The sequence below is a fragment of the Haliaeetus albicilla genome, chromosome 20, assembly GCF_947461875.1.
Source record: "Haliaeetus albicilla chromosome 20, bHalAlb1.1, whole genome shotgun sequence".
In the NCBI taxonomy this organism is placed as follows: domain Eukaryota; kingdom Metazoa; phylum Chordata; class Aves; order Accipitriformes; family Accipitridae; genus Haliaeetus; species Haliaeetus albicilla.
In genome coordinates this window covers 24,679,298-24,699,510 of record NC_091502.1, presented here as the reverse complement: position 1 = coordinate 24,699,510, position 20,213 = coordinate 24,679,298, and the positions used below count along the sequence as shown (strand labels likewise).

Below are 20,213 nucleotides of genomic sequence, written 5' to 3'. Positions count from 1 at the left end.
GGGGTCCTTCCACCCTACGCCTTTACATCTGCTCTCTGTGCTGTGGTACTTCCAGTCTCTGCTGTGTGGGGGTTTTGTGATCATGAACACTAAGCTCAGGAATTTGTGTTTGTTGCAGCATCCCCATTTTCTGCTAAAATCAAGGTTTTTCTTTATGTGGGAACAGGCTAGCTGTTGTTGGCTATGGTGGTGGTGGTGGTGGCTGTTGTGGCTCTCATTACAGGCGTGCTGCAAGGGGTTGTTTAGCTTGTTCCTCTGCGTCGATGTCTCCCAAGGGCGAGCGGGAGAGTTGTCTTCCCTCCTCACCATTCACTTCCAGCTCTACCCTGGGAAATGCCAACCGAACAGAAGCCAGATCCCTTTGGACACCTCATTATTTCAGTTTGCCAACGTCATTGCTTTTCCTCCCTTGGCAATTTGGCTGTGGGTGTTTATGACTTCTCATTTTCCATGCCCTTAACTCTCAGAGGCTCTTCTCTACCTGCCTCCTCTTTCTTTCAGGTTTGTTTTCTGACAAAAGCACAAGCTGCAGACCTCTCCCCAAGCCTTCCCTTCCCATGATGTTCAGTTTGCTGTGGTGTTCACTACTGGGCTCTGGTCAGGCATGCTTCAGCACACGCCTGCTTTTGGAGACCTCTGCATTAGATGGGACCTTTGCTCCCCCTTTGCAAAGTGCTTTGAGAGCTCGTGATGAACTGCAGGGAGTAAGCATGGCTATAAACTGCAGCAGCAACTTTTAAAGCAAAATGGGAAACATCGAGTGCACAGAATAACCCCCTGGTCCAAAGAGACACCAGCTCTGCTGGATGTGCTGGGATTAGACCGTGGTCCTTGCCTGATCGCGGAGCCCTTCGTTGGCCCAGAACTAGTGGACCTCTTGGTCCCTGGTACAGTTGCATGTGCAATGGTGATAACGTTGCTGGAGGTACCTGTTGCTTCTTGGCCCTCAGGCATCTTCACACATAGGACCCAACGCCTGCAAGGCAAACCTCTAGTCCTGACTGGTCAATATGCTGATGCAAGCAACAGTTGAGAGGACAGACAAAGCAGCAAAACACTAGGTTTTTAAACCTAGGTTAAAACCTAGTTTTAGTGTCATTAGACACCAAAATGTCTCTGATTCAGGGTCCAGGAGGAGCTGAAAGATGTTGATGCAAGTGTTAGTATCTCTGAAATATGAGCGCAGGGATCTTGGCCCAGGTCTCCCATTGCTCCTAGAAAATGTAACCCTGATTTACACCAGGATGTAACCAGGCTCTGTGTGTCCCTTGCTCCACTTCACACAGTGAAACTGTCTCTCTTAAGTGTGGAGAGGAGGAATACCTTCAAGGGAATAGGACGGGCCAGCACATCCCTGTGTATCCCAAGAGATGATTTTATTCACACCCTTTCTTCCACCTCATCCCAAGGCTCTCTCCATGTCCCTACTTCCCATTAAGCCTGTGTTGTTTGAGTCACTGAGTGGGAATGGGGTACTGGAATTTAATTTAGAGCTGTTTTCTAAATTCCTGAGCCTTGGCTGACCCTACATGGCTTTAGGTGTGATCTGGCTCTATAACACCAAGCAGTCCAAGCAAGGTGCATGTGACATTATGCATGTGGATCCATCCATGGAGATACTCAAAGATGGGCTGGACAAAGCCCCGAGCAATCTGATTTAACCTTGAAGTAAGACCTGCTTTGAGCGGCAGGTTGGACCAGACCCCTCCAGAGTCTCCCTCCAACCTGAATTATCCCATGACCCCATACTCAGAGAGAGCCACTGCCACCCAGACCTGGCGGGTGACATCCCTGACTGCACGCCTTCGTTTTGGGCTAACGAGCCGCGGTTGTCAGGGAGGTTGCCAGGGAGGCTGACATCAGACATCCCTTCCCTATAGATTATCGTGCACAGCAGCACCATCGGTTCCTAATCTGCAAACGAGGCGGGAGGGCACCCAGAAGAAGCCCCGGAGGGTGTTTTGCGTCACTGGCCTGGGTTGCCTAGCACTGCTGGGACCGTGGAGAGGGGGCACCAGCTCCGGGGGCTTGGTGGCTTTTTCCCCCGCGTGTCCTGTTTGAGAGCCAAACGTTGCTGAGGACCTAGCAGAGGAGCAGCTGAGGCGATGGCAGCTGAGGCAGGGATGCTCGAGCTGCCCTTCGTCCACGATGACCAGCTCACCCGGTGCATGCGGCTGCGATTCCAGAGCCTGCAGCAAAAAAACATGAAGCCCCAGGATGGCGAGAAGCTGCTGCATCCCAACGAGCACGTCTACCGAGTGGATTTCATCCGGCAGCACAACCTGCGCTTCCTCCGCTGGGACATCCAGCTGGAGAGACCTGGAAAAGTTACGGTGACCGGCACCTCCCAGCACTGGACTCCTGATCTCACCCACCTAATGAACCGGCAGCTGCTGGAGCCAGTGGGCATCTTCTGGAAGAAGCCAGGGGCCAAGGAGGTGGAGTGCAATGAGGCAGATGCCCAGGAATTTGGGGAGCGGATAGCAGAGTTAGCCCAGATCCGCAAGGTGATGTATTTCCTCCTCGCTTTCACCGATGGCCTCGAGCCGGCTCAGCTGAAGGGCTCCATTGTTTTTAAAGCCTGATCCCCTCTTGCTCAGCCCTTCTTGCTCCAGCCTTGCATTTGTCTTCGCTTTTCTTTCTCTCAGTTCAGTTCTTGGTTCAGTTTTTACGTTGTTCTTTTTTTTATGAGGGACGGCATCATGAAAAAGTGGAGGACAGCCTGGCGCTTCTGGAGCCTCCCAGCCCTGCAAAACGTTCCCCATACGTGCTGTCCTCTGTCTCAGTGATGGGGAGGAGGGGGGCATGAGCTTGCTGCTGTATTTACCTAGAGTATAAGACTGCATGCTTGTGAATTCAGCAGGGATTCACCGGGTCTGACTGGCGCAGGGTCTTGCTGGCTTGGAAATATGAGACTGCCCTAAGCCCTCCAACTGTGGCAACTGCATAACAAAAGCCTGATGAAAAAAAAGTAAGAAATTGCCATACCAGAAACAGGAGAGACAACCTGGAGAGAGCTCTGGCTTCCAGTTTCCATCCGAGCCGTTAAAAAGGGAGGGCTTGTTTGCGATGGAGTGCTTCTCCTTGCAAGGATGCTGAGTGCTTGCAGTGACTCCCACTGTGACTGTGACTGCTTGGTGTCTCTGAAGACCAGTCCCATGGAGGATTACCTTACTGTGAAGCTCAAGTACATTTGGACACGCTGTAGGCTGCAGATTGCAAACCCACTGGACAAACTGGTGCGGGGAGGTTGGACCACCCTTTTCCTGAGAGCTGCCACCATTTCTTGCTGGGGGTCACTGTGGGGAGGTGTAGACCAGCATGTTGCTCACCTGGTGCTGCCTGGAGATTGTTGGTCCTGAGAAGGGTTGGAGCAGGCGTGTATGTGTGTGCAGAGCTGGGCAAAGGAGCCAGCAGCTCAGAGCAGGCTGTAGGTCTGAGCCAGCATCGAGTCCCCTGCAGCAAAAACAGTTTGTGCATCATTGTGGCCTTAAAGCACCCATGAATATGCTGAAGCATCTATAGGGAGCCATGAGGCTGCAGAACACTTTGCAAACTGCAGAGCAAGGAACCTGCTGCTGCTGTCCCCAAAAAAGCAGCATCTCCTACCCTCTACAAATGCTGAGGTAGGGAGCGGTGTCTGGGTGGCCCTGGGAGCAGAGAGGGGAGATGGTACCTTCACAAGTTTAGGAGCAGGAAGGTGCTTTGTGCCTGGCTTGTCCCATGACTGTGAATAAATTGCTAACTTTGGATGTTCCCTTTTCCTCCACCAAAAAGTGGAGGGTACTTTGGTGACACTTCTTGAGACCCACAGATAGAAATGTCCTTTGAAAGAGTCGAGTACTATTACAACTGGTCCTTTGCTAAGATTGCACTCAACTGTGGGTGAGCGCTCCTCAAGGTATGGCCTGAGATTTTCCTGAGTTGTGTAAGGAGAGGACAGTGATGGGAAAGCCAGGAAAAGGTGACTTTGTATCCATGGCCTGCTGATTTTTGCGTACTATCCCCAAAAGTGTCCAACCTCTTCTTCAAAGCCTCCAGAGATGCAGACTCCACGCCCTCCCCAGCCCCGCAATAGTGTATAAAATGATATGCACAAGCTATGCCAGGCAGAAAGGAGAAGGAAAGCAGGACGATCAGCTACTGGCTGGAGAGATGGTGGGAGCTTTGAGTCTTGCCCACAACCAAAGCTCACATCATACAGCCATGCCATGGGCATTGCCAGAAAGATTGATGTCTTTGTTTAGACCCCAAGAAATGCTGGACTTTGTGAGGAGAGATAAAAGCAGATGCATCCCTGCTTGGCCCACTATGGGCCAAACCCACTTCTAGGGTCCTGGCAGACTTTCTGATAGGAGACCCCTCCTTGTACATCCCAGAGCAGAGCTCCTGACTACAGACCACATTAGACCCAATAACAGGAGCCACTGCCAACATCCAAAGGGGTTTTTGCATACCAGGTCTCACAATATGCCATTGCTACGTTGCTGGGGTAGAGTTCTTGCTGCAGATACCTCGCTGGGTATTGATGTGCCGCAGTAAATAAAAGCCTAGTCAACATGGTTCCCTTTAAGGACTGAGGCTGTGCGTGTCTTCGTGCTCTTTTTGGAAGCTGCCTCAATCCTGCATGCATTAAAGCAGCACCCACCAATTTTCAACTCACTGTTGGTATTTTTGAGCACCTTTTTATCTCCTGTAAAAAGTAAAATGAACATTTACCTTCTTTTCTCTTGGTGTGAAAGGCTTAATGGAGCATTTAGCAGCTTTGTGTGGTTTGGGGAGGGGTTTGAAGCTGGGCAGAGGAGGAAGAATGATCCTCAGGTGAATTCTCCTTTCCACCAGAGCTGGGGGTGGGAGGTGAGTGGGGTAGTGCGATCGCTCGCTGCTGCAGGGAAGATGACCCTCTTTATACCAGTCACTGAAACTCTCCCTACAGATTTTCAGCATCCCATAAAGGCTTTCAGATACGCCACTCTGTCCCATCTTGCAGGGGCATTTCATCTCGGTTTGTACCATGGTTCAGCAGATTGGCACAACTGGGTCCCTCTATCCCCTTCCTGTGCTGGCAAGTTCCCCGCAGAAGAGCCCCTGCCTGGAGGAATCGGCGTCTGCCAATTCCTCCTTCTGATCAGGGACAGTTCTCCAGGGTCACAGGTGCCTTTCCCCTTAATTAGCCACTCTTAAGAAAAATGAGAAAAGCCCTAAACCAGCTTAGGGAAATGAACCTGGTGTTACTGGGCTCCCAATTTACCCATCTCTAAGCCTTTTCACTGTAGATTTGTCCCACTAAAGGGTGTTACAGCTCCAGATTTTGGGAGCCCCTGAGCAAAAAGCAGCACAGTTGGGTGAATGAGATGTGGTCTCCGCTGCCTCAGTGTCACACAACCAAGTTGAGTCCAGGACTCAGTGGGATCCTGGGATGGGTGGTCCATGGCATGCTCTCCAGCATCCGCTGAGGAAGGATGGAGATGGCTGGGGAGGTTTCCTGGGAGCGGGTGGGAGCTGTGGACCTCAGTCGCATGATGATCTCCTGGAGGGACCTGGGTTCCAGCTACCGCTGGGGTTTGTAGATGTACCCCAGGTTAATCCTCCAGGTAATACACAGTGTCAGGGGTTGTGCTGTATGCCTCAAAGTCTGGTGTCCCTGTAGGCACCACATCCAGAGCTGCCCCTTCTCTCCTACACCCAGGGGAGTCACAGACACCTTGGCCGGGGGGTGAAGCAGCTGGAGGGATCCTTGGCCTGGGTGGGATGCTGTGTTCTGGGAGGAGCTGGGGGGAGCAACCTGATGTTTGAGCTCACACCTTGTGCTTTGGCAGGTTGAGGACAGATTGGGCTCTGGAGGTCAGGCTCCTCTCGTTTCCCCTTGGGTCAGTGTAGAAACACGACCAGTCCTTGCTCCTGGATCCTGCTCTGCATGACGGCTGACCGCTTTTGCTACCCACAGGGGCAGAGGGTATTTTCAGTGCTGTCCCCAAATGAAGGGACAGAAGAGGATGGTGGGGAACAGTATCTCCTGCCACCACTGACAGTAATGGCAAGTCTCAGAACCAGCCAGCTGGAAGCTGTCGCTACTATCTCTGGCTGACAAGCTGCTTCTAATCAATGACATAATCATTTCTAAGCCCATATTAATAGCAAGTTGATTAGCACAATGGTCCTCTATGACAATTCATTAGGATGAGCTCCAGTCAGGAGGGAATCGATGGGGACTGATGGAGGGCTGTCTGACCTTTCCTGGCGCTCTCCCAGAGGGAGTCTGGGGCATCGCTGGAAAACACCAAACCCTCCAAAAGCAGCTCTTTTTCATGGCTCTGTCTTCTCTGCTTCTATTGATCCAGACAACTCAAGAATGCCAGTGAGCTCGCAGGGCTGATGGCATCATTAATATTTCAGTGTAGGAGCAATAAAAGCCCTGGGCTGGATTGTTGCTGGTAGCTAAGGAGTCGGGGGGCTCTGCAGAGAGAAGTCTCTCTGCAGGGTTATGGCTTCATGATGGCAGCCAAAAAAAAAAAATCCAGAAGGCTGTGGCAGCTGAACAAGGGCCAAGGCACAATGCAGGGGGTCTCACCATGGCCTGGGACTTCTTGAAGAGCCTCCTTCTGTGCAATGGAGCTATGTCCTGTCCTACCTCACCCGAACACTCGCAGCTGCCTCCACAGGACAGTGATTATTTGGTGTATTGGAACATAATTTTCCCCATGGGCACGTTGGGGTTTTTCTTCACTTAGGTCATGATGCTTTGGGAGCAGGTAAGTAAAGAAGCAAAGGTGCGGACAGTCGGTCACATCACTGCAGCTGAATCACTCAGTACTTGTCAGCTATCAGCTACATTAACTATACATGGCCTCACCCTGGCCATGAAGTAAAACCATGTTGCCTTCACTCTCAACAGAAGCTGAGCTGTGGTGGGGCAGTTCCTTGCTGTGTGTCTCTATGTCCTGGTTCTAAATAAAATGCCGATCTTCCTAGATGTAGCATCTCTCCACGGCTGTGCCCATTTCTGTCCCAACTGTTGGGTGGATTTTCCATTCAAATCAAAGCTGGTGATACCTGCAGCCCTGAAGGACTATGGACATTGGCATTTACCCTTCGCTTGTGCCTGTCCCACTGGCAGTACAGGTGGAATGACACCAAACCTGTGCTCCCTCAGCCCCTCAGATGCTCTAGGGTTTCTTTCACCCCAGGCCCTCTTTTCCTTCTTTTAGCAAGTCACCTCCCTGTGATTGCTTGGATGAGTATGATAGCTCTTGACAGGGAGGAATGAAGACTTTCTGGGGATGGGGACCTCTCTTTTCCCACTTTTATTTAGCAGAGTAGATGTATGCAGAGTGTCTGGTCCCTGTTCATTGCCACCAGGCAGTTGAATACAACCCTTGCTCTTGGGCCAGTCAAGTCACACCAGAATCAAGTAAGAGAATCAAAGAAGGTGTCCTCTCTTAGTGTTAGCCTCCTGACACTAAAATGAACAAAAATGTGGTCATAAAAATAAGCATCCCTGGGCAGACCAGGGACTCTTCTGCTCCAATAGCCTGTCTACAGCAGTAGATGGCAGCAGGTGTCCAGGGTAGAATTATAAGAAAGAGGACAATGATCTTTGGCTCCATCTTCCAAGGCGCGATGAAGTCTAAGCTATTCCAGTACATGTTAATCTAGTCTGCATTGGAGGAACCAGGTCCAAAATCTGGCCCCAACAGGCTGTAAGCCAGTCCACCCCCCCTCATATTCTTCCTTGTCTTTGATATTATCTACGCTAGTTCCAGGATGAGAGTCAAACCGAGCAAAAAAGGAAATAACCTAGGTGCATGTGCCTCCTCTCTTACAGGTCATCCCAGACTGGAAGGAGCAGGAGTGGAATCCCGAGAAACCTGAGAGCTACGTGGGCATCTTCCATTTCCAGTTCTGGCGTTTCGGTCAGTGGCTGGACGTGGTGATAGATGACCGCCTGCCCACACTCCACAACCAGCTCATCTACTGCCACTCCAACTCCAGGAACGAGTTCTGGTGCGCCTTGGTGGAGAAAGCTTATGCCAAGTAGGTACCCAGGCAGTTGCAGGACAAACTGGGACTTGGGCACCCTGGTTTTCCTCTCTGTTCATTCATCACTTGGTTTGCACCAGTGGAAACAACATCTTTCCTGGGGAGGAGTGGGACATATCTCAAACAGACAGAAACTGTAAGAAAAAAACCTTCTCCAGCCTTAATTTATCCTCAAAGCAAAATATCCTCCAACTCCATGTTTGCTTAAGTAACACCTATCCTAGAGATTTCAGGTTCCCTCTACTTTGTCCTGTGACAGCAAGAGTGCTGCAAGCAGCATGGGTCTTATTTTTTCACCCTAGTTTGCTGTCCTCACCCACTGAAAGTTTTATTATAAATCTCTGTTCTCCAGGCTGCCCCAAGAACTGCCCCAGGCCCCTTAAAATGTCAAGCTAGTGTTTTTATGCCATCCCTGTCACCCTCTTCCAGGTTGTCAGGCTGTTATGAGGCCCTGGATGGAGGCAACACAGCTGATGCCCTGGTAGACTTTACTGGTGGGGTCTCTGAACCTATCGACCTGACCGAAGGGGACTACATTGCTGATGAAGCCAAGCGAAACCTTCTCTTTGAGCGTGTGTTGAAGGTGCACAACCGGGGAGGCCTCATCAGCTGCTCCATCAAAGTAAGAGATGTTACCTGTATGGTCACGGTCTCATGGGAATAGGCATTTTAGGATGCAGTTTCCTTACACGTCAGAGACTTCTAAGTTAGATCAGATAAATTATAGCCAAGGGTTCCTACTTCTTGTGGATGGCACAAGGAGTCCAACCTGGATGCCAGCCCTCTTTATTCCTCATTGCTATGTCCGAGAGCCCAGATTCATCCCACCACCCTTTAAATGTTAGGAGAGGATTCACTTCCAGAGAAAGGCGTTTCAGTGTCTGCACATGGACATCTCTACAAACACTGCCAGACCTCCCATGATAACCAGTAGAATGAGCTTTATTGGTTGACAGTATGGGAGCTCAGAGACCTCATACAGCAGATGAAGACCAGGAAGGATCTAGGACCTAAACCAGCATCTGATACATCTGCCAAGGCAATTGGCTCTCTCCCTGAGCATTGGCGCACTTCTTTTTGGCTCAGAGAAAACTGCAGGGAAATCTGAGCTCCTTTTTTTCCCAGTCCATGCAAAGGCAGTCACATCCCCCTGGTACAAGAACTGTCTGTGTCCCCCTGCCCAGGCCACGTCAGCAGCTGACATGGAGGCCCGCCTGGCTTGCGGACTGGTGAAGGGCCACGCATATGCAGTGACGGACGTGCGGAAGGTCCGCCTGGGCCACGGCCTGCTGTCCTTCTTCAAGTCGGAGAAGCTGGACATGATCCGCATGCGCAACCCGTGGGGCGAGCGGGAATGGAACGGTCCTTGGAGTGACACGTGAGTTAGGATGGGCAGCAGCAGCACCTTTTTTGTTGGTGGAAAAAGCTGGGCTAGTGCAAGCCTTGAGGTATGAGACAATTTGGCTACATCCACACCTGCAGGATAGCATTGTATGGGCAGTTGTAGGATGCTGCTTCAACCCATGTCCTAAACCTGCTCTTTCACTGGGGTGGATGCGTTCCTTGCCCTGGAGTCCCTGGAGGACAGCAGGAGGGTGGCTGAGCTTGGCAGATCTTGTCATTAAGGCTCTGATGGGTGATGTGGTGAAATCACCAGCATGTTCACGCTAGTGAAGGATGGTTATAGCTCAGCCTTCCACTCCCGGTCTTGCTCCAGCAAAAATTACAACACAATTAACCACTGCCACCACTGACTGCGGTGGTGTCTGTGGATGGGATGAAGAACCAAGGGCTGGTGTAACCTTTGGCCAGAGTCCGTTTTGTTATCTTCACTGATAGGGTTGTGATTGTACTGGCCAAACAAAATCTTGCCAAGATTTTGGATTCAGCTTCTCTGGTCATGAAGGAAGTTGAAGCTCCAAGCCGTGCTGTGCTCCCCCCATGTTTGGAAGATGAGCTCATCAGAAGAGCAGTATGGGGACTGGTTGCATGCCTGGAGCTTTGTCCAGGCCTTGTGCCCTTGACAGATCCTGCCAAGGCCAAGTAGCCTCTTGAATTCTTGTGTGTCCCCTTGCCCTTGCAGTAATGATCCTGTACTCTTCCCACAGATCTGAGGAGTGGCAGAAGGTGAGTAAAAGTGAGAGAGAGAAGATGGGGATGACAGTGGAAGACGACGGAGAGTTCTGGTGAGTCCCTCCTGGGGTTATTGCCATGGGCCATGCCCACAGAGTCCTCCCACCTCATGAAGCCTGTGTCATTTCCATGCGTACATCCATGTGAGTCATTTCCATGCATACAGCTATCCAGAGCAAATGGCCTTCCAAGCCCTAGAATCTTTAGTGAAGCCTCCTCCTTGAGCCCATGGGTATTAGCTTTGCATGGCCATGACCCTAGGATTGCAAGCTGCTCTGTATCACACTGGGTCCCAACCATTTCACCAGGATACTGGGAACCTGTTATGAATCTGCTGAACTTAACAGCCTCACCAGTGCATTTCAATACAGCATGTACCCACGTGTGGAGGAAGGGCCGCTGCTCTGCTTCTCCCACTCTAAGACACACAGCTCTGTTGTTTAAAATGAAGAAGTGTTTACTGCATGTATGGAGAAAGGTATCTCCATCTTTTTTGTTACTCATCAGGCGTCAGAGGCCACCCACACACAGTCTCTAACAGGTGGTCAAGAAAATCCCTGCAGCGTACTGTTCAGGGGAATGAAGTAGCACAACCCAGCTCTGTCCTTTCCTGACTTAGGATGACCTTCGAAGATTTCTGCAAATACTTCACGGACATCATCAAGTGCCGTCTCATCAACACGTCCTACCTGAGCATCCACAAGACCTGGGAGGAGGCAGTGCTACACGGGGCGTGGACCAGAAACAGTGACCCCTTGAAGAACCGCTGTGGAGGCTGTATCAACCACAAGGACACCTTTCTGCAGAACCCCCAAGTGAGTCATGGAGCAGAGGACCTTCTGGAGCCTTCATATGTGCTTCCAAGTGTTTAAATCTGCTACAGGGACCTAGAAGGCCAAACTGGCTAGCAGACGTCTAGTAGATTAAATGTGCTCACAACGGTTCTCTGGCTGAGACCCCTGGCACAGCATGACCAGCATCCAGGCCAACTCTATTGACCTAACTCTCTTATCAGGGAGACTGCATCCAAGTGGCTGGTGTAGAGCGTCTTGGCACAAGCAAACAGTAAACTGTGCCACAGGGTGGCAGTGTTAGCTGGTGCCAGTCAAACAGAGCCAGGAACCATTTCCAACAATCTGGATGTCTGAATCATTAAATTCCAGTTCCTTTGCCCAAACCTTGGCACTGTTAATTTACCAGGACAGGTGTAGTCTATAGGGCTATTTCCTTCTAGGTTGGCCTTGAGAAAAGGCCCTGCTCTGAAGTTCATCTCCTAGAACAAGCTCTTCTGTCCTGTCCTGCTCTGAACTGGGATTCTCAGTAACATGGGACAAGTTCTTGTGAGTCCTTCACCTAACAAGCAGATGAAGGGTGGTCTGGTCCATTGCAGGAGTTGTCATCAAGGATGTGGGAGAGTTGTTTCCTGCTTCCAGCTCTGTATTAGCTTTCATCTTAGGTCTCTGTGAACATGAGTTCCTCCTTCCATGCCTCGTAGGAGGACTTGTGGCAGACTGCAAGCAGTGAAAGTCTCTGGTCTGAGACTGCATCTAGACTCCTTGGATTCTGCTGAGCAGTTCAAAGACTGGATTTCCCAGTCTTTTTCTAAGATGAGCCAAAAATGTCTCTGGTTTGGCAAGATGATGCCAGTTCCCGAGAGGAGTGGGTATGGGCTCTCAATGCTGGTACTGAAGCCAGGTTGGCCCTGCAGTGAGGTGGGTGAGGAGAAGCTGAGGTTAACTCTACTGTGTGCCCACCCCCACCCATGCCCAGTGATCCTGTCTTAGTAGAAGTCCTCCCTTACCTTCCTGCTTTTGCTTCTAGTATGTGTTTGATGTGAAGAAGGCAGAAGATGAAGTGCTGATCTCCATCCAGCAGAAGCCAAAAAGGACCAGTCGCAAAGAGGGCAAAGGAGAGAACTTGGCCATAGGCTTTGATATCCATAAGGTAGACCGTGGTTCCTGCATGTTGGCCTGAATACCCCCATAAATTTGTTAGTGGTGGAGTGGTACATCAGTCCTGCATGACGATTGGTATTGTTCATTTAAGCGTTACCTGGGTGCCTCTGGAGTGCCTTCAGCACAGCCTGCCCCCCTCTAGAGATGATGAGAGATTTCAGAGCTGAACAGTGACAGAGTGGACAAGTTCTCCTTGCTAAAAGCAATGGTTAATCTGTTATCTCCAAATGTTGAAATCCATTAGACTGATCCTTCTGTGTTCTTGCTGGGCCTCCAGTGTCAAGCTGGGATGCGAGAGACAACGAGTCCTTGAGCCAACAGGGTTGGGACAGCCGCGTCCACACTTGTTTTCCATCCAGCCCAGTTGGAACCATTCTGCTGGTTCTCTTAACTCCAGGTTTCCCAGCACTGCGGGGTCAGTCCTTGCAGTCTGCCCCCCCCAAGGTGGATACCAATACTTTGTCAGCCAGTGCTGTCCTGCTGACTGCCCCGCTGTGGTCTCTGCCCAGGTGGAGCTGAACAGGAACTATCGGATGCACACCCTGCAGCAGAAGGTGGCCAGCTCCATTTACATCAACTCCCGCAGTGTCTTCCTGAGGACGGACCTGAAGGAAGGCCGCTACGTCATCATCCCCACCACTTTTGACCCCGGTCACGTAGGCGAGTTCCTTCTCAGGATTTTCACAGATGTGCCTTCAGATTGCCGGTAAGGAACAAGAGCAGTGATGGGGAGGAGTTGGCTATTTGGAGACAGCCCTGTGCTTTTGACATGTGGTTTTCCTGGTTGGAATTGGTCATAGCCTTACCTGGAGCTGGCGTTTGGCTTCCTTTCAAGGGTGGCCGGGAGACAGGGCATCTTTACAGGTCTCACCACAGACATGCAGACAAGCTCCCGCTCTGCTTCTAAGCATGACATGGGAGAGCATCCCAAACCCAGGTTGAGGAGATCGGAGTGGGGAGCAGAGTCTGACAGTGGACAGTGCATAGTCCTTCCATTCTCCTAGAGCAAACTCTCTGGCCTGCCCATGGGGTAAGGCTGGGCATCTCTTAAAGGCCACATGGTTTTTCCCTGCAGAGAGCTGATGCTGGATGAGCCACCACACACCTGCTGGAGTGGGATGTGTGGTTACCCGCAAGTGGTATCCCAGATCCATGTCCTTGCCGCGGCTGGGCTCAAGAATCAGGACTCCCAAGGAGGTACTGGTCTTTCCTTGCCTGTTGTCTAGTCCTGGAGGAGTTGGGAAGTGGTTGTTTCAGTGGGAAAAAGGGGAGGTGGTTTCATGAGGTGGGAGGTTGCTGGGATTTGTTATGTCCTCAGATATTTTTTTCAGTGAACATGCCTGATTCAGACACCAGAGGAGGAGAAAGTCCATGGAGAATCAAATTAATTTCTTTGCTATGGACATGATCTGGGAGCTGTTATATTTAGGCTGTTGTCTAAGATCCTCGGGAGATCCTCCCAAAACTTCCCCAAAGCCCTTAGCAGTGGTCCTGTAACAATCCAGGCTCTCCTCACGAGTATGAGCAGCTGTGAAAGTCAGGAATTGTATTTAAGGGCTTTTTAGTAGGAAAGACAGAGAAGCAATAGAACAGGCTGACGTGTTGGGGTAGTGCTCACCACCAGAGGCTCAATAGATGTGTATCAGTAGAGGGTAAGTCATATTTAGCTCATTTTGGGGTGGGGTAGATCCACAGCCCCTCCCTCTATTTCCTGTAAGTCCTTCTCCACACTTGGCTACTAGGAGCCCTCTGAGATGACCTGAGCCACCATGAGCACAGTGCACTATGTTTCTGCCTCCTTGGTCCTCTGAAGGTTCATTTTCATGGTCCTACCATGCTCTGATGCAATTTTGACATCTAACGCTTCTCTTGCATGAAAGACAGCAGCAGCACCATGCCTCACCATGTCCTGCAGCCACGCAGAAGCTCATGGCAAGAGCCCCTGGGGCATCTGGACCAAGAAACCCAGGGGTAGTGATGACTTGTAATGGGAGCTCATCGAAGCAGGGATGAAGGGTCTAGAGGTTGCGATTAGAGAAGCAAATGCCTTTTGGCCATGGGAACAGACCAGATCCTAGCCTTTCTCCCCATTTCCTGAATCAAGGACATGTCGAATGTGGCAAGGTTTAGCCAGGCACTTTCAAGCCAAATTTAAAGTATAAAAACTGAAAACTTAAAATTTAAAAAATCTAAATTAAAAACTTAATTAATTTTTTTTTTTCACCCAAGCATTATTGTCAGGGCTGCGTATCACTAGAGCCCTGAAAGTAAGGAGCAGGATCCTTCCTTAGGGCAAGGACTAGCCCAATTTGCTTATTTATCACATGCCACAAAGGGAGTCCTTCTATCCTGTCTGGTGTCTGGAGAGGGAATTTTACCCTAGGCAGGTTGTTTTTTCTTGGCTTACTCACAATAGCTCTGTGTATCTGTAGCAATGCAGGGAAATCTGTAGCCAAAGGTCTCTGAACTGTTCAGAGAAACGAGGAGATTTATCTTTTCTTTGGACAAGGGTACATGTGGATTCTGGAGCCATAAAGTATTTTTTTCAGCAAGAGGCTCTTAGGAATGGGTTTTCCCCAGCTGTTTTCCAGCTGTTCAGGTCCCACCACCAACAGCGTGCATGTTTGGTGCTTTCCAGTGCAATAGCATCTCTCGCATCTCCCAGCCCAGGCCTTTCACACTACTTTGGAAATAGTGATTTACAGATAGGAATTTGGCTCCAGCTGATGGAATATGAGGATTTAATGGGACATCCCAAAAGACAAGGCTAGTTTGGAAAAACAGCTGTGAAATCCAGCAGCTGTGTCTCACCAGGGGAGCCAGGTCCTCGCAAACAGAAAGCTAGTGAGGAGGTGGTCTGGCAATCAAAGATGTGGTTCTTAAATCCCTGGCCCTCAGAAGGGGGTGATTTGTTCCTCCTCTTTTCCACATTTCCTTGGACAAGAAAACTCATCCACCTGGTCTGTGTTTCCATCATAGCCACTAAAGGTCATAGTAAGAAAATGCATTCTGGCAGTTAAATTTCCATAGCAGTAGCTCGTTCTCCACTGAAAATCCCCAAACGAGCACTGGTTTCGTAAGGGGAAAATGTTCACTAATGAGGGACTCTTTCCCTCTGCTGGAAGCTCAGGTACCGCCCAGCTGTAGGCTGGTAGTCTGTGAACTTGGTAACTTTACTCTCCATCTTTGTGGCCTGCTTGTTCCCCATGACTGTCTTGTTCCAGCTGGGATAATTGCAATAGCTTTCCTTTCCCACTTTTTCCTCCACTTCCCACTCATTTCACCTGGTTGCCTGTCAATGCCCAGTCTTTCTCTTCCCCATGTCTCTCACTACCACCAATGATCCTTTTTGACATTTTGATCTCCCTGGATTCTTGACCACAGCAAATACTCTAAGAACCATCTTCACCTCTTAAAAGCCTTTTAAATATATCAAATATATTATATATTAAATGTATTTAAATATATTTCCCATTCATTGGTTGCTCACCACACCTTCCCAGTGCCCCAGTGGTCTCATTTTTGGATCTCATAAATTAACACATCTTGACACTTAATTTTGGCTCAGCATTTTGCCATCTCTCATCACTTTGACCACCCAGCATGTTTCTTACACCAACATTAGTCATTATACTGACAGCCCCTGCAGCATTTGAGTCTCACTGAATCTAGGAGGAAGATATGCCAATGATTTGTCCGTAGGGGTGAAAAGCACAGTCCCTGCTGAGGTAGCTAGTTATCACCTTAAAGTAAAACCAGGGTTACGCTGGCTTGGAAGTTTTTGGGGTTTTGGGGTTTTTGCAGCTTGCAGGCCCTTGCCTTCTTGGTGTTACCTTGCTTGAAACAACCTCTATGAGCCTGTTTCTCTTCTCCATGGCATTATTTCTGCCTGCCTTCAGCAGAACTAATCCCAAAAGGAGAGTTGAGCAGGGTGGTGTCTTCCATGAAAGATTTATCCCAAAGGTCAGGAGGATTTGGAGTGATGAAGGAGTGTTTATGTAGAATATGGGGTCAAGGAAGAGGTGGCCATTTCATAGCAGTCCATCACCACCTGCTGCCCAGGGACAATGTCACCTAACAGAAGTAAGCCTGAGCCTAACAGCTGAGCTTCATGGACCTCATCTGGGGTGTGATGAACTCTTTGGCAGATACCCATCTTCTCCGGTGGGATATGGAGGAAAAATACTGCATGACATCCCTGGAAAAGGGGTGTCTGAGGAATTACAGGAGCTACAACAAAGCAAAAATTCCCTTTTCTCTCCCCAGGAGCTGACCCTTATGTGATCATAAAGTGCGAAGGGCAAAAAGTTCGCTCTCCAGTGAAGAAGAACACGGTGTCTCCAGAATTTGACGTGAAAGGGCTCTTCTACCGCAAGAAGCCAGGACAACCCATCATTGTTCAGGTACCTGGCAGGCGAGCAGTGAGACAAGGGATGGAGACCCTCTCTCACTTGGACCCCCCCACCTGCCCTCTCTTCACACTGGCCACAGCGGGTCTATTCCCCAAGGCTGAGCATCAACAGTTCATGCAGCTCAACCTCTCACCACCACGGCTGAGCGGTGACATCTGGTAAATGCATGTCCTTGGCCCCTCTCACTTGCAGAGTGAACACCCCACACCTCGACCACCTCCACGTCTCCAGCTCAGAGCAGGTCCCCCATAACCCCTTCTCCTCTCCGTGAAGGTTGGCTGCATCCCTCAAGGAGCTGCTCTCATGTCTGTTTTTCTTTCCCCAGATCTGGAACCACAACTTAATAAGCGACGAGTTCTTGGGCCAAGTGGTGCTCACGGGGGATCCCAGCGACCGCCAGTCCGTGCACACGCTGCACCTCCAGGACAAGGGGAACAGGAGATCAAATGATCTTTCTGGAACCATCGCTGTGAGGCTGCTCAGCAGTAACATTCTCACCAATGTCTAAGTACTCAAAGACTCTTCTTCCGGTGCAACATATGTGTATATAAACATGCACACGTACATACATACATATATATACACACACGCACAGAGCCTACCTACCAGCTGCAAAGTGTATATGAACTATGCATGCATTCCACTCAAAGGAGCCAATCTTGTGTTTTCAATGTTAAAAAATGGTGCCTTTTTGGGGAACCGCAACGATCCTTCTGCTGGCGTCCTCTGCAGCCCCCGTCGCCGCTGCGTGCCCCGGGGGATCGCTGCGAGCACGCTGTGTGTCCTGACAGCCAGAGCACGATGCCCTGATGCTGTTTGTTTACACGGGGCTGGCACGCACGTGCCACCACGCACACGTGTGGCCACCGCGGTCCCACCAGCTGCTTCAGTGCGTCTTCGATGTGTCTGCTTGGTTTTAGAGTAGCGTGCGTGGAGTCATCTCCCGTGAAACTGCCCTTTAATCGCTTCTCTGTGGAGGCACCTCAGCAAAGAAGTGGAAAAATAGATTGGGGCCTTTTGGATGTTTTCCGGGTATGGGTTTGCATGCTGCAACTGGAAGGAAAATGCACCAAGGCAGTCCCAAATCCACAGGGGCAACAAGACTAATGGCTCCATCATTTTAGGGATGAGCTGTCTCCTCCTGAGTCTTGTTCGACCCCACGCAACTGTGAAGGATGCAAAGATGCCAACAACAGTGGTGGGACAACTGTTCTCTGGGGTCAAGTTTTTGAATTGGTCTGGACTCAGCTCCTGCGTGTGCCTCTCGTACTGCCGTGGTGCCTGCTGTCTCCATGTCTTCATGCAGTCCCCATCCCAAGAGGTCACCCCGGCAGCTGGGGTGGGCTGTCTGCTGGGGCCGTTCGGTGTTTAGGTAAGAGGAGATCAGTTCCTCTGAAGGCCAAAGTGTCAGGTCCAAGGGATGGGGAGCTTTGCTCAATGGGCTCCACCTTTACTGCTGCATACAGCACATCATTTCTCAGTGCCTCGCTTTCCCAAATTGTTTTAAAAAATAGTGGGATATTAGATTGTGCTAGAGGAGAGAAGAGGAGCACTGCTCCCAGTGCAGCCTGAAAATGCTGGGAGTATTTCATTCGTACCAGTGTCCATCTCTCACCTTTAATTTCCAGTGTCCTGGCCTGGAGGATGACTTGCAGAGTGCTAGAGCCAGTCGCACAAGCACAACCCAAACGCATCCTTGGGGCTGTGTCTAGGGCCATGCTCTGCTCCTGTTTGCCGTGAAGACTGGGTTTATCTTCCTTATTCCACTGGGTGGCAGAATCCGGCTTCTTACAAACCATCCCAGATAAGCCAAACAACAAACGCTTATCTGGCCTTTCAGCAGCTGATCAGGGCAGGTTTCAAAGCATATTTTTTTTCTCCTATTGTTTAGGTTGGGTTTTTTCAATTCATGTGCCTTTAAAAATGGTGCAAGTTAAGGGATTTTCCTGACAGATTTTCTAACAAGCAAATCTTTTGGAGTCACCTGCATGCAAGTGGAAATGAATAGATATGATGTAATTTTGTAATCTTGGTAGATTTTGGCCTGAGCAGAGTCCTCTGCCTGCAAGGACAAGTGAACAGGAAAGCCTCCTTTTGCTATAGCAAGTACGGTTTCTGCTTGTCCTACTAAAAGCTCCTATTTGTGCTGCAAGTCTGTATTTTCTTTTAAAGTCCTTAAAGATCTACTAAGTCTGTAATGTGATAAGATGTTCTCCAAAGTCACATTACCTGCTAGCTCAATTCTTGGTGCATCCAGAAGCATACGGTACAACTTCATCGATTTTTGCAGGCTGTTTTTCCCCTTTCCTCATCTTCAGAGTTTACCTCCTGTGGTTATGAATTGGGGTTTTGACCAAATTGCTTATTTTCTTAGGTCTTTCTTTCCAGGACTTAGAGGCAAGCAGTGACCCACAGGATGCTCTTTCCAGGTCTCAATTATTCCTGGCTTGCACTGAGTGCCCTCCAGCTCCTGGTGCCATCACTGGGACCTAGTTTAGTTCAGCATCTTGCAGAATTGGCTCAAACACTCCTGGTTTGGTAAAGTGACATTTTGATCCCAAGGTCAAAGCAAATCCTTGAATTTGGGCAGACTGATTCAGAGATGTTTTGATTTTATTCTGGTTTTGTTCATGGGACTCATCACTGAAAATAAATGGAAGCGGCATTTTGGGGCTAGAAGGCAAGATTTAGGTCCTAGGAGAAGATCTCACAGGCTCACGTTCAGAGTGGTGTGTGAGAGGGACTGTGATGCCCAAAGATACCTCACCTGGCAGGGAGAAGAGCTATTTAGCTAAGGGAGAACATCACAGGAGCTTTGCGCCATCATCATCAGATGAGGGTAGCCAGCCTGCCTGCATTAGCCTTGTTTTCTCAGGAAATCAGGCTACTGATAGCTTCAGGAAATGAGAGCCATTTGGGCAGGAGTGCCCTGACATGTGCCAAACTGCACCGTGATCCCCGAGGAATGGCGCTGAAGCTTGCTGAGGATTAGCGGTGCCCTCATACCGATGGGCAGCCTCTTTCCTTCCTTCCTTCCTTCCTTCCTACAGAGAATCAAGCCATAAAGAGAGGAAAGGCAGCTTTTTAACAGCTTCTTCTTCAAAAAAAAAAAAATCATCACACTGTATCAGGACCAAAATGTCTTAATATCAGTAATATTTGTCCTTATTTTTTTTCAAAAACTTTTGACAGGTTAGAGCAGAAGCCTCCTTCCCCCTACATTTCCAATAGAATGACAAAAATTACCTTTGTTGCTTTTTTTTTGTCTTGTCTGTTTTGTAGAGCAGATGGGGGAGAGCAGTTATTGCAATGCCATTCCTAATGTTGATGCCTTTTCTCTTTGAATGAAATAAACAGAAATATTCAGGGTTTTTTTATCTGAGGGGAGGGCAGGTCTGATAAGCACTTTCCAGTCCCTCCCAGGTGGTGTAGGACATGTCTCTGATTTATTTTCCATTTCTTTTATTAATCATTTCAATGGTTGCAAGTAGCTTGCCGTTACACTCTGTGAAATCCTTTTGACATCTGCATGTTAAAGCAGGCTATGACTTGTCTTCATCAACAAAGGCACTGACGTGTCATGCTGCACAAGATCAGAGAGTGGTCCAAACAGAAAGCCAACGTTGTACAGCTGTAAACCTCCTATAAATAAATTGTGTATATTTTATTCAGA

At 49.5% G+C, this 20,213-nt stretch overlaps 2 protein-coding genes across 3 annotated transcripts in view; both read left to right on the top strand.

The window, feature by feature from the left end:
• The window catches only part of CAPN5 (calpain 5), a 55,009-nt gene extending 34,796 nt beyond the window's left edge, over window positions 1-20,213 (top strand). For both annotated transcript variants that reach the window (XM_069808583.1, XM_069808582.1), the window contains exons 4-13: window positions 7,826-8,034; window positions 8,470-8,662; window positions 9,225-9,418; window positions 10,149-10,226; window positions 10,793-10,988; window positions 11,995-12,117; window positions 12,638-12,834; window positions 13,204-13,325; window positions 16,395-16,531; window positions 16,866-20,213. In XM_069808583.1, the coding sequence (XP_069664684.1) occupies window positions 7,826-8,034; window positions 8,470-8,662; window positions 9,225-9,418; window positions 10,149-10,226; window positions 10,793-10,988; window positions 11,995-12,117; window positions 12,638-12,834; window positions 13,204-13,325; window positions 16,395-16,531; window positions 16,866-17,048 (1,632 nt within the window). In that variant the 3' untranslated portion in view covers window positions 17,049-20,213. The remainder of the gene's footprint in view (window positions 1-7,825; window positions 8,035-8,469; window positions 8,663-9,224; window positions 9,419-10,148; window positions 10,227-10,792; window positions 10,989-11,994; window positions 12,118-12,637; window positions 12,835-13,203; window positions 13,326-16,394; window positions 16,532-16,865) is intronic.
• On the top strand, window positions 1,252-4,743 carry OMP (olfactory marker protein). Its single transcript, XM_069808584.1, has one exon. It carries the CDS (start codon window positions 2,106-2,108, stop codon window positions 2,583-2,585), a length of 480 nt encoding a protein of 159 aa, XP_069664685.1. The 5' UTR covers window positions 1,252-2,105; the 3' UTR covers window positions 2,586-4,743.

Coding starts and splice junctions, on each gene's coding strand:
- OMP (XM_069808584.1), top strand. CDS start 2,106: ATGGCAGCTGAGGCAGGGATGCTCGAGCTGCCCTTCGTCCACGATGAC.